This window comes from Electrona antarctica (genome assembly GCF_951216825.1).
Source record: "Electrona antarctica genome assembly, chromosome: 19".
Lineage (NCBI taxonomy): Eukaryota > Metazoa > Chordata > Actinopteri > Myctophiformes > Myctophidae > Electrona > Electrona antarctica.
The window spans coordinates 28,203,290-28,220,699 of NC_136800.1; the positions used below are offsets into that span (position 1 = coordinate 28,203,290).

The 17,410-nt window shown below is 45.2% G+C and overlaps 1 protein-coding gene across 10 annotated transcripts in view; it reads right to left on the bottom strand.

The window, feature by feature from the left end:
• The window catches only part of dlg1b (discs large MAGUK scaffold protein 1b), a 166,502-nt gene that overhangs the window by 37,478 nt on the left and 111,614 nt on the right, over positions 1-17,410 (bottom strand). For 6 of the 10 annotated variants that reach the window (XM_079530385.1, XM_079530384.1, XM_079530382.1 and 3 more), the window contains 2 exons: positions 3,988-4,110; positions 1,576-1,629 (listed from right to left, as the gene is read on the bottom strand). In XM_079530385.1, coding sequence (XP_079386511.1) covers positions 1,576-1,629; positions 3,988-4,110 — 177 coding nt within the window. The remainder of the gene's footprint in view (positions 1-1,575; positions 1,630-3,987; positions 4,111-17,410) is intronic. The other 4 variants (XM_079530381.1, XM_079530387.1, XM_079530380.1 and 1 more) reach the window with 2 other exon arrangements.

Consider the following 17,410-nt stretch of genomic DNA (forward strand, 5'->3'; position numbering starts at 1 on the left):
GCTACTTTTACCTGTGAATCTGTGATCCTAGTTTACTGAGGCTGTCTCTCTACATTTAACCTATTAATAAGACCTAGAACGCATCTGTGTCTCCTTAGCTTTTATCTACATTATTATAAACTTTAGCTATTGAACAATAGCAGATATACGAGCTTGTAGATCTGCTATTTTTAAAAAATCTGGAAAAGGTGTGCAGATCTTTGAATATATAATATTTTTTTTTTTTATGTATTTTTTTTTTGGCTTTCGCCTTTGTTTTATACATTTCATGGAGGGACAGGCAGTAGGCTGACAGGAAATGGGGAGATAGATGGGGGGGAAGACATGCAGCAAAGGCCGTCAGGATCGGGGGTCGAACCCGCGGCACACTGCCAGACTGGATCACCAGCCAAGGTGCCTGGACCACTGAGCCATGGCCCAGGCCTGAATATATAATATTTTAACATTTTTAACTCCTATTTACTTCTGGGGATCCCTGGGACAACATATTTTCAGATGGGGATCGGCGGGCCAATTACATATAATGTTTGGGGGTCCTTGACATGAAATAGATGACATCTGTAGAATCTGGTCTCAGGTCTTAATGGGTTACACACTGTGTAGTCGCTCTGTATAAGAGCGCCTGGCAGATGCCTAACATGTGAACGACTGAAATCAGCCGTGACGACGGAACACTTTTAATCCTTGCAAATCAAGAAGGATTTCTGCAGAAGTTTCTACCTACACTGTCGCACACTGTCACATCATCAAAAAGTGATGACATTTCAATGACAAAGTGTGCTGTGAAAAGCAGCAGAGCTCTATCAGCCTGTGCATCACCACACTGACAGACAGTGTTCCCTGCCTGCACACCCAATGTTCCCTGGGAAGAGTCACACTATCCATCGTCTCTGTCGGGTGGAAACCTCATATGTCCAAAACCGCAACTTTTCCAGATTCAAATTCAAAACAAGCAAAAACTACAGCAGATGGGCTATTTTTGCGTGACACTGTTGTATGCATACGTAAGGCATTCATCTACGAAATAACTTGGAGTTCAAATATGGAGATAAGAGGTTTCTCTCACCGACAGCAATGCTATTCTGAATCTAGAACTGAATGGATTATTATGGATGGATTTCAACTTTCTATTGTTCAGTGGTGAAAAGTAAGTACTCAAGTACTGTACTCAAGCGTAATTCTGAGGTACATTTTCTTTGCCGGAGGATTTAAATGTTTGTATACTTTTACTCCAAATGTACTTTTTACTCCCCTAAATTATTTGAATTTAAGGGACTACTTACTTTCCAGATTTAGATTATTATTTCAAATGTATTTCATACTTTCACAAAATAATTGCAGATCACAACTCTGACTTGTGATCTGCAATTTTCAAAAAAGGTTAAAACATTTAAAATAATAATTTTACTTTTGTACTGTAATTTACATGTTGATGCCAATACACTGACTGCAGTGGTTTTACATGTAACAGAGTAATTATATATTATGGTATTGCTCATTGTAATTGTGAGAAAAAAATGTGAGACTTCTTCCACCACTGATGAATAGAAAAATGATTAAAACAAATGTACTTACATATGGGGGTGTGTCCAGGCTTTCTGTGTTGACCACCACAGGAGGAGGGTTGGCCTGTGTGCAAAAACACAACGTCAACCAGTTAAAACTTTTATGTTTTCCGTCATTGTGGGCTTAAGCTTTTGCTGAAAATAGCCGATCGACAAATTGTCGATCTGCTATTTTCAGACAAAGCTTAACCCCAGAATACGGATGCTGGGGTTCGTGTGGTTAGCGGCACCGGCAGCTCTCTGCTTCCACACAAAACCAGCACAACATCAACAACAAAGCTTCCCACATCCTTGGTGGAGCAAAAAAGAAAAAGAAAAAGGGCAACACCTCTCGAGTATTATTTAAATGTAAATCTTAGCACAACATAGAGAAGCCGACATTGTTGCTGTTAGAACACTGATCCTGGTACAGTGTTAAGGAACACTGGTCCTGCAACAGTGTTAAGGAACACTGGTCCTGCAACAGTGTTAAGGAACACTGGTCCTGGTACAGTGTTAAGGAACACTGGTCCTGCAACAGTGTTAAGGAACACTGGTCCTGGTACAGTGTTAAGGAACACTGGTCCTGCAACAGTGTTAAGGAACACTGGTCCTGGTACAGTGTTAAGGAACACTGGTCCTGCATCAGTGTTAAGGAACACTGGTCCTGGTACAGCTTTAAGGAACACTGGTCCTGGTACAGCTTTAAGGAACACTGGTCCTGGTACAGCTTTAAGGAACACTGGTCCTGGTACAGCTTTAAGGAACACTGGTCCTGGTACAGCTTTAAGGAACACTGGTCCTGGTACGGTGTTAAGGAACACTGGTCCTCGTACAGTGTTAAGGAACACTGGTCCTGCAACAGTGTTAAGGAACACTGGTCCTGGTACGGTGTTAAGGAACACTGGTCCTGGTACAGTGTTAAGGAACACTGGTCCTGCAACAGTGTTAAGGAACACTGGTCCTGGTACAGCGTTAAGGAACACTGGTCCTGGTACAGTGTTAAGGAACACTGGTCCTGCAACAGTGTTAAGGAACACTGGTCCTGCAACAGTGTTAAGGAACACTGGTCCTGGTACAGCGTTAAGGAACACTGGTCCTGGTACAGTGTTAAGGAACACTGGTCCTGGTACAGCTTTAAGGAACACTGGTCCTGCATCAGTGTTAAGGAACACTGGTCCTGGTACAGCTTTAAGGAACACTGGTCCTGGTACAGCTTTAAGGATCACTGGTCCTGGTACGGTGTTAAGGAACACTGGTCCTGGTACAGTGTTAAGGAACACTGGTCCTGCAACAGTGTTAAAGAACACTGGTCCTGGTACAGTGTTAAGGAACACTGGTCCTGCAACAGTGTTAAGGGGGAGCAGAGCTCAGGTGAGCAGATACTGTACCTACAGCACAACATGCAGCGCTGCAGCATGGAGTCCGTCTGTCTACATCTACTCCATGCTTCACTGACAAACCTCAACTCTAGATCTGTCTCTATCTATGTCTGTCTCTATCTATATATGTCTGTCTGTCCTTCTTTCTCTACTGTCACTTTGCTCTATTTCTGTCTCTGTTACTATTGTTCGTTCACTCTCAACTTACTCACTGTCGCCTCTCTCTCTCTGCATCCACCCAGCTCTCTGTCAGCTTTCTCAGTCTACATATTATAGTTTTCTTTCTCCATTTCTCCCCATCTCTATCCATCTCTCTCTCCATCCTTTTCTCTCTCTCCATATCTATCTATTTCTCCATCTCTCCATCTTTTTCTGTCTCATCTCGATCCATCTATATTCTCTATCCATCTCTAATCCCTGCTGTCTGTCAGAACTACAGAGAGGTGGATGGATGGATGGATGGATGGATGGATGGATGGATGGATGGTAGAAAGGCAAAGGCAGAGCTGTGGAAGGAACCAACTCAGTCAGAAGTTGGTTGCATTGAAATGAAAAAGGTTGACGATCAAAAAAGGCATAGAAAAGCGTGCACAAAAAAAAGGATAATAATGAAATGGAGGGGTCCAATTTGACCCTTACAGCTCTGTAGTTCTGAGAGTGTACAGGTGAAACCAAATGGACCCTAACAGGTGCATTTGGTTCCACCTATACACTCTCAGAACTACATGAACGATAATAATAGACGCTATGCACACACGCCATTTTGGAAATAACTCTTCCAACGCTTCGATCAGACTTCCTTCCTTCAGGTGTTACCGATGATACTAATTAAAGCTCTGTTCCAATTAGTGTACAGTGGTTCTCAAACCTTTTAATTTCAAGGACCCCCGGCACAGAACCGGCACAGAACACAAATGTGATCAGAACGTTTGACCAGAATGGAACAGAGCCTTCATTAGTATCATCGGTAACACTTGAAGGAAGTCGGACGAGCTATATCCAAAACGTATTGTGCATTTAGAGCCTATTTGATGAAGTTTAGGAAGGTGGTGTTCTTGAACCTGTGTGGTGGAGGTGGGTGGGGTGGTGACGGTGGTGGTGGGCGTGTCCTCGGCTGGGAGGATGAGGGGCGAGACGGGGATCACAGGTATTATGGGAGAGGTGGGCGGGGTCACGTCTGCCTGCTGACACAATAAGCACGGTGTTGAGGTCAAAGGTCAAACAACGGCGACCACGACGCACAGACAGACACTGAACACAGATGACACGGGACAGAGGAAAGGTGTGTGTGTGTGTGTGTGTGCGCGTGCGTGCGTGTCTATGTGTGTGTGCGCACCTGCGTGCGTGCATGCGTGTGTGGACTTGGAGGATGGAGGGATGAGAATGAAGAGTTTGAGAGGAGGATGATAAAAAATCAAGAGGATTGTGGGTTTGTGTGATGAAACTGCACGTTGATGCTACGATGACAGGTGGGTGCCGTTTACAGGGGCGTAGAGCCAGAGCTGAACGTTGTGTGTGTGTGTGCGTGTTGGTCTCAGTGGGGGGTGACTGATTACATTACAGGCTGTGTGACAGCTTTTCCAGCTCCCACACGCGGTCCAGGACAACACAGAAACGGGACAGCGACTGACTGGACTGTTAACCCCCCCCCCCCCATCTACAGACCTTCAGTATAGTATAGGTGCACTTGTCCAACTGCTCCTTAATGCAAATTTCTAATCAACCGATCACATGGCAGCAACAACAACTTACAATTCAGGCATTTAGAAGACACTCATAACCAGAGTGACTTACAATAAGCAAGGCAAACACATACATATAATGCAGAGAGACAGTGTAGTGCCTCAGTAAACTACAGGATCATATAGAATGCAGAGAGACAGTGTAGTGCCTCAGTAAACAATAGGATTACATAGAATGCAGAGAGACAGACAGTGTAATGCCTCAGTAAACTATAGGATCACATAGAATGCATCAGTCTAATAATATTAATTTGTATTCTGTAAATTGAAACTATGGGTTCCCATGTAAACAATGAACCGCAATGAGCAATGAGCATCTGTCTAAATAACCTATCTAAATTTTAACCTTGTGGTCAAGAAACAAAATGCATTAACTTAAGGCATGTGCACATGGTCAAGGCGATCTGTTGATGTATTAGCACAAATTTAGCATGGGTGGGGCAACCAAATGGTCAGCGACGCCCCTGCCTGGACCCTACTAAGATAAGAACCACACTATGGTGTAAATAAGTCTGCCTTGTTTCTCATACTGTACTATAGTTATACAAATTTGACCAGTACAACCACAGTCTTCTGTTATACTGGGAGCTGACCAGTACAACCACAGTCTTCTACCGTTATACTGGGAGCTGACCAGTACAACCACAGTCCTCTACTGTTGACCACTGGGAGCTGACCAGTACAACCACCGTCTTCTACTGTTATACTGGGAGCTGACCAGTACAACCACCGTCTTCTACTGTTATACTGGGAGCTGACCAGTACAACCACAGTCCTCTACTGTTGACCACTGGGAGCTGACCAGTTCAACCACAGTCTTCTACTGTTGACCACTGGGAGCTGACCAGTACAACCACAGTCCTCTACTGTTGATACTTGGAGCTGACCAGTACAACCACAGTGTCCTACTGTTGATACTTGGAGCTGACCAGTACAACCACAGTCTTCTACTGTTATACTGGGAGCTGACCAGTACAACCACAGTCTTCTACTGTTATACTGGGAGCTGACCAGTACAACCACAGTCTTCTACTGTTGGCTACTTGGAGCTGATCAGTACAACCAGTCTTCTACTGTTGATACTTGGAGCTGACCAGTACAACCACAGTCTTCTACTGTTATACTGGGAGCTGACCAGTACAACCACAGTCTTCTACTGTTGGCTACTTGGAGCTGACCAGTACAACCACAGTCTTCTACTGTTGGCTACTTGGAGCTGATCAGTACAACCACAGTCTTCTACTGTTGGCTACTTGGAGCTGACCAGTACAACCACAGTCTCCTACTGTTGATACTTGGAGCTGACCAGTACAACCACAGTCTCCTACTGTTGATACTTGGAGCTGACCAGTACAACCACAGTCTTCTACTGTTGGCTACTTGGAGCTGACCAGTACAACCACAGTCTTCTACTGTTGGCTACTTGGAGCTGATCAGTACAACCAGTCTTCTACTGTTATACTGGGAGCTGACCAGTACAACCACAGTCTTCTACTGTTGATACTTGGAGCTGATCAGTACAACCACAGTCTTCTACTGTTGATACTTGGAGCTGATCAGTACAACCACAGTCTTCTACTGTTGGCTACTTGGAGCTGACCGGTACAACCATAGTATTTTAGTGTTTGCTATTAGCTGGCGGTCTGGCCTGACAACAGACAGGCTGACGGACTGACTGTTAATCGTTTACCCGCCAGGAACATAGGAATATTAACACGTAGAATCTTGTAGCCTGCCACAAACGGAAAAGCCGTTTTAACAGCGATGTATTCATTAATGCATGTTTTAATACGATCGTATCGAAATCTACCGTCCGTTAGCTTTGTTATGCTTCTGACACAATGGGCGCGGCCATTTTGAAAATGCGCGCGCATCCACTAACATTGCCGGCTCTGTTTTCAGACGGCTTTATCTCACAGAAGCGACATTGCAGAGGACGCTTTGTCCCAGACAAGCGTTTTCAACGGCCTGTAGCAGGCGCTGTGATACTCGCGGTCCACTTTTTCCACCACCGACCGAGAGAACGAGCACCAGCTTCGTCAACACACACGGAATGGTTTCATAGTAAAATGCGATACGGATATTTGGCTCTTCAAAGTAAGTGTCACGTGTGATTAAACCATGGCAATACGCAATCGAGGGATTAATTAATGGCGGCAGGCTAAGAGTTAACAGAGAACTTCCTTTTCCAGCAACACATCCAGGGCCTCTATGGAAAACCAAAATGGCTAAAATTAGCCATGCCAATCGACGGTATTGATTTGCCAACCTACTTTCAGTGCAGCCACGCCTGCATGGAAATCCTTTCACAATGAGGCTTAGCCGTTTTCAGAGAATACAACCAAGAGCACTGCAAGACTACAGATTACAATTACAATTTAAAAAATAGCTAAATTTGCTGCTCTATAAGCTCACAGTGTGTTGTAATTTCATCTATTTTCGCTACTTTTTGTGCAACACAGAGTCTAGATAGAATCATAGACTCCCAAACAGCTACAACAATACCAAATACAGATACCAGCGCATTAAATGGGCAATACAACAATTTTCTTTCACACAATGTCAAATCATTAAAGAAAACGTGTGGAGACAGGGCAAGCAAAGGATTACGCAGCATTTCACAAAATACAGTAAAAGGCTTCCCCATAGTGTGCAATGTTAAGTCACAACAAATCACGCACGCAGCCAAGTCTAAGATCACCAAAGAAGAAGAGACACGCTGCCGTGGACATACATATCACATCTTCTGTGTACCCCAGTACAACCCACTCACCCTGCCTGGACATACATATCACATGTTCTGTACACCAGTACAACCCACTCACCCTGCCTGGACATACATATCACATCTTCTGTGTACACCAGTACAACCCACTCACCCTGCCTGGACACACATATCACATCTTCTGTGTACCCCAGTACAACCCACTCACCCTGCCTGGACACACATATCACATCTTCTGTGTACCCCAGTACAACCCACTCACCCTGCCGTGGACATACATATCACATGTTCTGTGTACCCCAGTACAACCCACTCACCCTGCCTGGACATACATATCACATGTTCTGTACACCAGTACAACCCACTCACCCTGCCTGGACATACATATCACATGTTCTGTACACCAGTACAACCCACTCACCCTGCCTGGACACACATATCACATCTTCTGTACACCAGTACAACCCACTCACCCTGCCTGGACATACATATCACATGTTCTGTACACCAGTACAACCCACTCACCCTGCCTGGACATACATATCACATGTTCTGTACACCAGTACAACCCACTCACCCTGCCTGGACACACATATCACATCTTCTGTACACCAGTACAACCCACTCACCCTGCCTGGACACAAGACATGTTTGACCTACAACGGCCTTAATGCTGCGTTCACACCGGCAGATGCAAAAGATTCAATGCTATACACAGCGTATTTGTAGCATTGTATCTTTGTAGCTGAAGTTGAAACCAGCTCAACTTTCTTGTAGCTGTTGCAGCAGCTACAAACGTCGGATGCATATCTTGTATCTTCATGTCGCTGGCTTCCATTGAAAATGGAGGGTATCTTTGCATCTGGCGGTCACAGTGAATGCAGCATAAGTGTTGACTCTAACAGTCTGAACTGCTGAGTCTCTAACAGTCTGAACTGTTGAGTCTATAACAGTCTGAACTGTTGACTCTAACAGTCTGAACTGTTGACTCTAACAGTCTGAACTGTTGAGTCTCTAACAGTCTGAACTGTTGACTCTAACAGTCTGAACTGTTGAGTCTCTAACAGTCTGAACTGTTGACTATCAGACTACTGCACTACCTTGGTAAAGCTGAAGGGGACCCAGGGGATCCGAGTCCTCCCAGCAGCAGCAGCATGGTGGGAGTTGTTGTTGCAGACTTTGGCTGTGCTCTTGGTGGGACTCTTTTTCACGCTGTCCCGCAGGTTGACGAAGCGGCTGCGCGCTCGGTAGGAGGCCGGCAGCGTGCACGCGGTGAACGTGGTCAGCGAGGCCACCGGGAGGGCGGCCTGCTGCTGAGGCGAAGACGCTACGGGCGGTGGTGGCGGAGGCAGCGGTGGTGGCGGAGGCGGCTGGTGTTGCTGCTGCAGTTTCTGCTGGTTCATTTGTTGCTGCTGCAGTTTCTGCTGGTGCATTTGTTGTTGTTGTTGTTGCTGCTGTTGGTGCAGCTCGATGGCATGCTGCCGATGAAGAGGGTGCAGGTGCGCGAGAGACTCCTGGAGGCTCAGGTTGACCCGCGGCGGGTAAACTGAGGGCTTCCCGTTCCCGGAGCCTCTCTCCCCTCCTCCGTTGGTGGCCGGAGTGGCGCCGCCACCGCAGTGCTCCTGCTTGGGGTAGTGCGTGGTCATTTGGGCCCCGCTGCGGGCTGGCACGAGAGGGAGCGACAGCGAGGAGCGGAGAGGAGTCCCGTGGCGGTGGTGGGGGGGGACGAGAAGGAGGAAGGAGGCAATGCCGTAATGGATCTCCCCCTGATGGTCTCAGCAGGAGGGCGCCAGGCCTTTTCTTGTCTCTGGCTTTTAGTCGGTGACAGTTTCACAGCGCAAAGACCTGATCCTTCTCTCTCTCGCTCTACAATATTTAGAATACACTGCCTATCTCTCTCTCTCACCCTATCTCTCTCTGTGACTCACATGTACATTTATCTCTCTCACTCTCGCTCTCATTCACTCTCTCCCTGTGACGCCCTCCTCCCTCTCATCTTCTGTCGTTCTCCTACCAATTAACAGGCTCCAGTGAGCATGGCACATGTCAGTGTGTGTGTGTGTGTGTGTGTGTGTGTGTGCGTGTGTGTGTGTGTGTGTGTGTGTGTGTGTGATGAATAATCAATGCGGCCTACAGATTCGGATCCACAGCCGCGTTGTTTTACGTGTCATCAGTGCGTGCCCCGGCAGCTTGTTGGCTATGTGTCATCATCGGCACAGGCCCGGCAGCACTGAGGAAGAGGAGTGTGTGTGTGTGTGTGTGTGTGAGTGTGTGTGCTGTGTGTGTCCATTTGTGAGGGAACCCGCTGAATTGGGTGGGTTGGGGGCTCCATCCTTAGCTCACCCCCCAGGGGTCCTCCAGGGGTCCCCCCACCCCCAGCTCAATGATTGATAGTTAGGAACCAAACGCACCCTTACAGGTCTGTAACTCTGAGCGTGTACAAATGGACCCTTACAGGCCTGTAACTCTGAGCGTGTACAAATGGACCCTTACAGGCCTGTAACTCTGAGCGTGTACAAATGGACCCTTACAGGCCTGTAACTCTGAGCGTGTACAAATGGACCCTTACAGGCCTGTAACTCTGAGCGTGTACAAATGGACCCTTACAGGCCTGTAACTCTGAGCGTGTACAAATGGACCCTGACAGGTCTGTAACTCTGAGCGTGTACAAATGGACCCTTACAGGCCTGTAACTCTGAGCGTGTACAAATGGACCCTTACAGGTCTGTAACTCTGAGCGTGTACAAATGGACCCTGACAGGTCTGTAACTCTGAGCGTGTACAAATGGACCCTTACAGGCCTGTAACTCTGAGCATGTACAAATGGAACCAAATGGACCCTTACAGGTCTGTAACTCTGAGCATGTACAAATGGAACCAAATGGACCCTTACAGGTCTGTAACTCTGAGCGTGTACAAATGGACCCTTACAGGCCTGTAACTCTGAGCATGTACAAATGGAACCAAATGGACCCTTACAGGTCTGTAACTCTGAGCGTGTACAAATGGACCCTTACAGGTCTGTAACTCTGAGCGTGTACAAATGGAACCAAATGGACCCTTACAGGCCTGTAACTCTGAGCGTGTACAAATGGAACCAAATGGACCCTTACAGGCCTGTAACTCTGAGCATGTACAAATGGAACCAAATGGACCCTTACAGGCCTGTAACTCTGAGCATGTACAAATGGAACCAAATGGACCCTTACAGGCCTGTAACTCTGAGCATGTACAAATGGAAACAAATGGACCCTTACAGGCCTGTAACTCTGAGCATGTACAAATGGAACCAAATGGACCCTTACAGGTCTGTAACTCTGAGCGTGTACAAATGGAACCAAATGGACCCTTACAGGTCTGTAACTCTGAGCGTGTACAAATGGAACCAAAGGGACCCGTATACGGATCTGCAACTCTGTGTACAAATGAAACCATATGGACCCTTATGGGCCTGTCACAAATTGCTATTTGGTTCCATTTGGTACCCTTTCAGAGTTAAATAAACACTGAGGATTTTCTACGGTGTAGAACAAGGTCCAAAAGATAATTGTGTGTTTGATTTTTAATCTCTTCACGGTCCTTGAAACGAATAAAGGCTGAGAAGCAGAGCTTTAGATATTCAGCACATCGCTCTGACCTTGACGCTCTGATGGAGGCTACAGCAGTGTGTGTGTGTGTGTGTGTGTGTGTGTGTGTGTGTGTGTGTGTGTGTGTGTGTGTGTGTTGACAGATGGTTCAGAACGTATAGCCTGATTTACACTGCATCGTAGGACGGAGCATATCGCTGCAGTCGTGTGGAAAGCTTGTTTGTCCAAAACCAACCCTTATAAACATCCATGAATGTTGGGCAGAAACCAACCCTTATAAACATCCATGAATGTTGGGCAGAAACCAACCCTTATAAACATCCATGAATGTTGGGCAGAAACCAACCCTTATAAACATCCATTAATGTTGGGCAGAAGCCTCGTAATGATCGTTATAAACATCCATTAATGTTGGGCAGAAGCCTCGTAATGATCCTAACTTAAGTTCCTATACCTGATCATACTACAAATTGAAACCCCAGCACCAAAATAGCAGACCTACAGTACAAGCTCAACATTTGTAGTTTTGGACGTGAGGATTTCCGAGAGAGAGGATTTAGAGTTTGTAATCACCATACCCGTTCACAAGATGACTTGGTTTTAAACATATGCGTTGTGAGCAAAGTATAAGGCATTCATTTACAAAATAAATACAATAATAAATAAATACAAAAGTAGACATTATGGAGAAATGGAGATACAAGGTTTCTGCCCGACAGCGACCATATAATATATTAGACATGTGTGTGGGTCTTGACACGATGCCAGGCCTTCACATGAAGGGTTAAATAATGAATGGAACCATATGACTTATAGACAGAAGAACAACATGAACAAATATGTTCACGTTATTAGCCTTGGTTGACATGGCAACATGCCTGTGTGTCAGCCAACCTGGCAACATGCCTGTGTGTCAGCCAACCTGGCAACATGCCTGTGTGTCAGCCAACCTGGCAACATGCCTGTGTGTCAGCCAAACCGCAAGTGTAACCTCTTCACGTTTCAGAAACGCAAAAAAGAAAGGGAGAAAAAGAACGACCAAGAATGCGTTTTGGTACACTCCAATGTACAGTAGCAGAAAACATATTTTGAGTGGACAAAGTATTATCCGTTTTAATTTGTTCATTTCGTTTAAGTTGCCTTGTCTTACATGCCGTTACGTTTTAAGTACTTTTGTTTTGAAATTGTACTCCGATTCACATTCATTGTCGATCTGTAACTGTTTAGATAGTGTCTTGCCCCCATTTATCCCCAAAATATTTTTTTTGTTGAGTATATCATTTTTGACAAGTTGTTGTAAATTGGCTTGAGGCCAGGGTGATTTCAGTGTGGAGAACAGCAAACGTGGCTTATCATATACCGTTACCGATAAATCAAAGTGCAAAAAGTGATTAATACAAGATCCATATCAATGCATGCCAATGTATTCATTTATGATAAACAATGGCTGCTTTATTACTATCAAGCAAAGACTTATATTATTCTCTCTCACTCTCTTACACACAAATAGACACTCACACACAATATACTGCGGCCATTACAAACACACACTCACACACACCTTGCATTGCTCCTGCCCCCCAAAAACACGTCAATGCACACTAATCCTAATATACTGTATGGTCCTCTGCACAAAACACACAAATACACACCAAAATCACACACACACACACACACACACACACACACACACACACACACTCCAATACACACACACACTACACTGACTACAGTACATACCAAGATAAATCACACACACTCCAATACACAGTGCACTAACCTCAGACACACACGCACGACAGTACATACCAAGATAAACCTGCAACACACTATATACTATAGAGTTGCTGTCCGGCAGAAACCTTGCATCTCCACATGATTTTCTTTGGGTAAATGAATGCCCTGCTTAATCATACAAGAATGTTGAAAGCATTTGAAAGTGAAACTTAAAATGGTTAAGTCCGTCTGTGAGTTTCATGAAAATGTAACCAATGAAGTAATAATAACATGCAGAGACCACAAAAAAAGACATTGGATCCATTGATACGGGGTCTAGAAAACAAAGTAACGGTTTTGGACATACAAGGTTTCCAGCCGACAGTGACCCTATCATCAGATGCAGTCCATATCCACACCCAAACCCCCCTCCCTGCTTTCAAACAGCCAATAAACCTCCTGCCGAGTGATTGGCTCAAACACCAGCCAATAGGCAGCCTCCGCCCGCGCCTCCCCTCCGGCCACGAACATGTCACAACCATAGAGTTATAATACTGTATATCTAGAGGGCAGACAGCCCCGCCCCCACTGTTCATGCCAATGGAAGTACCCGGAAGAACGCTCTACTCCACATTTTCTCCATGACAATCGCTCCGTGTTGAACCCCAGCTGCTCAGGTTTTACTCGCGCTACATTCACGGACAAAAACTGCCCGCCTGCAGTTACAGCTCTGGCCAGTAGAGTGGGACGACTTCAGCGTTGGCCATCCGATCTGGGGGCTTGCAACGTTGAGGCTTTCAAAACAGTGTTGCCAGGTTTTGGGAGAGAAACAAGCGGTCAGGTTTACTAAAACAAAACAAGCCCCAAAAAAGCAACCTAGGCTGCATGATCGCGCACGCACGCACGCACACACACAGGTCAGCTCCATATATAGATATCTAAGGGTGGCAGTGTCTTGAGTGTACAGGGTTTAATGATGGCCCAGGTAGGGTCAGGCCTTCATTTTCGGGCCTGTTGAGAACTCTGCGAATAACTGCTGGCCCGTCTAGAGTTTGAATGGACAGGTATCAGTCAAAATGGAGACATCGAAGAGGAAGGACAGGTGATGATCTAGGTGATGATCCAGTCATCTCCATATATGGCTATCCAGGGTTTGATGAGGTCAGTGTCGTGATCTTCATATATGGAGACAGCCATATATGGTGGCGTGACGCGTCACGAAGCATGATGTCATGAGGCGTGGTCATATATGAAGGCGTGACACGAGGCGTGACACGACTGATGGGAAATGCAGGTTTTCATAGTAAACCGCGACCTACGGTCGCAAATAATAATGCATTAAATAATACAGTTTTTTTTCTAAATACAAATGCTTTACAAAAAAACTGAAAAATAAAATAAGGTTTTGTTTTACAAACTAAAAACATTTGTAAAAGCGGCTTTACAGTAAAACAAGTGGCTTAAAATAAGCTGACACTGCTTCCAATCTGCACTGACGTCAATCCATGTTATTGCTAGCGTGCATATCAATAGAGTATGGAGCCACGTTATTGCTAGCAGCGTGCATATCGACACAACATGGAGCCAGCATGCATTGTATGCTTGTATGATATATTTAACATGCCTTACAGAGTGGTGTAACAATGGTGCTTTATTGCTGGCATCGCGCTAAGCTAACTCGCCCCGAAGGCCCCGTGTAAGTTTGATTCTCCGAGAACAATAGACGTGTATGTGTGTGTGTGTGGGGAGGGGGGGGGGGGGGGTCTTCACTGGATGACATTGGCACGGAGACATCGATATCTGACATAGTAATAATAGAGCACATACAGTATTGACACGCGTGATGTGCAGGGCCGTCGCTACACCTCTGACAGAGTGAATATACTTTACTCCAATACAGTGCTTCTCAGCCTGTGGGTCGGGACCCCCAGGCGCGTCCGTCCCCACATGATTTCAGAGGGGTCCCCAGATGACAGTGAAGTGACACTTGTGGGTCTTTTTTAATACCTTATTACTGCATCATAATTAACACACTAGACTTAGATTTAAAAAGATAAACTATAATAGCAAAAGAAAGTGTAGCATGTGCGCGCACACACACACACGTGCGTGCGTGCGTGCATGTACCCCCCTCTCCAACCTGACATACTCTCCCCCATTTTGTCCAACTTGCAGCATTGTGACATAGCTCTGTATCCCGTACCCCCCTCTCCAACCTGACATACTCTGCCCCATTTTGTTAAGAACTTGGGCCATTTCACTACTTCCTTCAAAGGTGTTACCGATGATACTAATGAAGGCTTTGTTCCATTCTGGTCTAACAGAGTCAGGGTGCTGCTATTGTGCAACCTGGCTCACTTGAGTGGGTTCCAAATGGCCCTGTAGGGGTCTGTAACTCCGAGTGTGTACAAATGGAACCAAATGGACCCGTAAGCCACTGTACACTCTCAGTACAGTTATGGGGGTCCTTGAAATTAAAACATTTGAAAACCACTGTACACTAAATGGAACAGAGCACCGGCAGTAGGAGGAGTTATTCTGTGTGCATAGAGCCCATTGACATACCGTACATGAAGAGTCTGTGGCTACAGAGATTGAGGGAAACTGAATGATGGATGCTCTCTGTGGGATTAGGATTAGAGCTCCCTGCTACCGTGTGCCTGGTTCTACAGCTCCCCCTGTAGGCTACTATGAGTACACCATTCACTAATGCAGTGTTTCCCAAACAGTGGGTAGTGACCCATTTATATGGGTCGCGACTCGAGAGTAAATATCCATTTCCCCCCTTCCTCTTATTTGAAAAATATATGTTATTTCAAAAGATTTTCAATTTGTTCTTTTTTTCAATCAACCATTTAATTAAAAAAAAACTAAAATGTTTCAAAACAAATCTTAAATACATGTGAAAAAGAAAGAAATTCCACCCCTTATAAGTAGGCCTACTGAAAATAGCAGTTTCAAAAAAAGTTTCTTAATTGAATGTAAAAGAAATTAAGAAATCTTGCGTTGTAATTCGCGTTGTAAATGGTCTATTCCAGTAAATGCATTCCAGTAAATGTGACACAGTGTGTCTCATTCAGCAGGCTTTAACATCGTTAAGCATCAGCTGCACTGCTGACTCACGCACGCACGCACACGCGAAAATATGTTAGTGGTTGGCTTGTTATTGGGGTGCAACAGTTAATACAACTACTGTACAGTAATTTATTTAATTATCAACAATTACCTTTCCTTTTCCAAAAATAGCAGATTCACATGCGTGCGATGCCCTGTGAGATTGTGGATTGATTGGCAATTCTCACAAATGTTGCACGACACAGTTGCACAACCAAGTATAAAATAGCACTTAAGTAGTCAATCAGCCCAATTGATTTAGTCAATGTATTTGTTTGCGCTAATTTGTTCAATACACGATTAATGGCAATTAAGTATTCAATAGAATAATCATTAAGAAAATAATTGATAACAGCCTTAAACTGTATGTTTAGAAGGAACATCTGTCTGAAGCAGTAAACAGTGAGGGGGTATGTGGGCGGGTTTGTGTGTGTGCGTGCGTGCGTGCGTGCGGAGCTCAGAGGTTGCTAGGTAACATTGGGAAAGGCATGCATTACTGCAGGGTTTATTTTTTCTCACACGCACGCACGCACGCACGCACGCACGCCCGCACGCCCGCACGCACGCACGCACGCACGCACGCACGCACGCACGCACGCCCGCTTCCGCAAACAGTCTGTGCGGATATGAGCATTTAAAAAGGAGTACTTTTTTGTGGATGTACAATCATTACTGTTGGTCATTTAATGTAATCCTCATTGGGTACTGCGTCTTCAGAGTGCGTACACACGCACCCTTAAAATCTGTCCAGTAGAACGCATGGTCACCTCTTCACCGAAAACTGGACTATGAATAGGCCTCAACAGAAGCCTCTTTCACATATCGTTGTCACCTGTCGGGCAAAAACCTCCTATCTCCGTATTCTAACCTTTTGTGTGTGTGATTTTTAACAGATCTGCAAGCTCAAAACGCAGCGCAAAGCGATGCGTTTTGAGCTTGTCGATCGTCTACTTTTGATACTTTTTAATTGAATCCTGAAAAGACGGATATGAGAGACGACATGAAGTCTGGAAAATGTCCACTACTTTGCTACTCCCACTTAAATAACACAGCGTGATTTCCTTCCATAGAATGTGACGGATGAATGTAATTGCTCCACATGCGGGTCTCCCTCTGATGCATCCATGCATACGACACAAACCACACTGTCTTTCCTAGCATAGTAGGCCTAATGTAGACGACGAGCTACAACCTACTTTTCATCTCGTCTCAGTCGGATGGGTGGAAACCTCATAAAACTGTTACTATTCAAGATTCAAAAATAGCAAAAGCAGCAACAGATCTACAATGTCAAGCTTTCGAGCAGATCTGCTACTTTTGTGTGACGCTGTAGGATGATTAAGTAGTGTGTAATTTACCAAAAAGTCTGAATATGGAGTTAAGGGGTTTCTGCCGACATCGACAATCTGAATGCTTTTTGTGCCTTTATAGAGGATATGCGCATGACATCATCATCAAACACGGAAGTTATGCGGGAACGCCTACTGAGTGGCAAAAAACGACTTTCTGATCTTGACAGCCCATTCATCCAAACAGAAAAGAGTTTAAACGACATTAAACTCACTTTGCCACTCGATTTGCCACTCACTTTATGTGCATA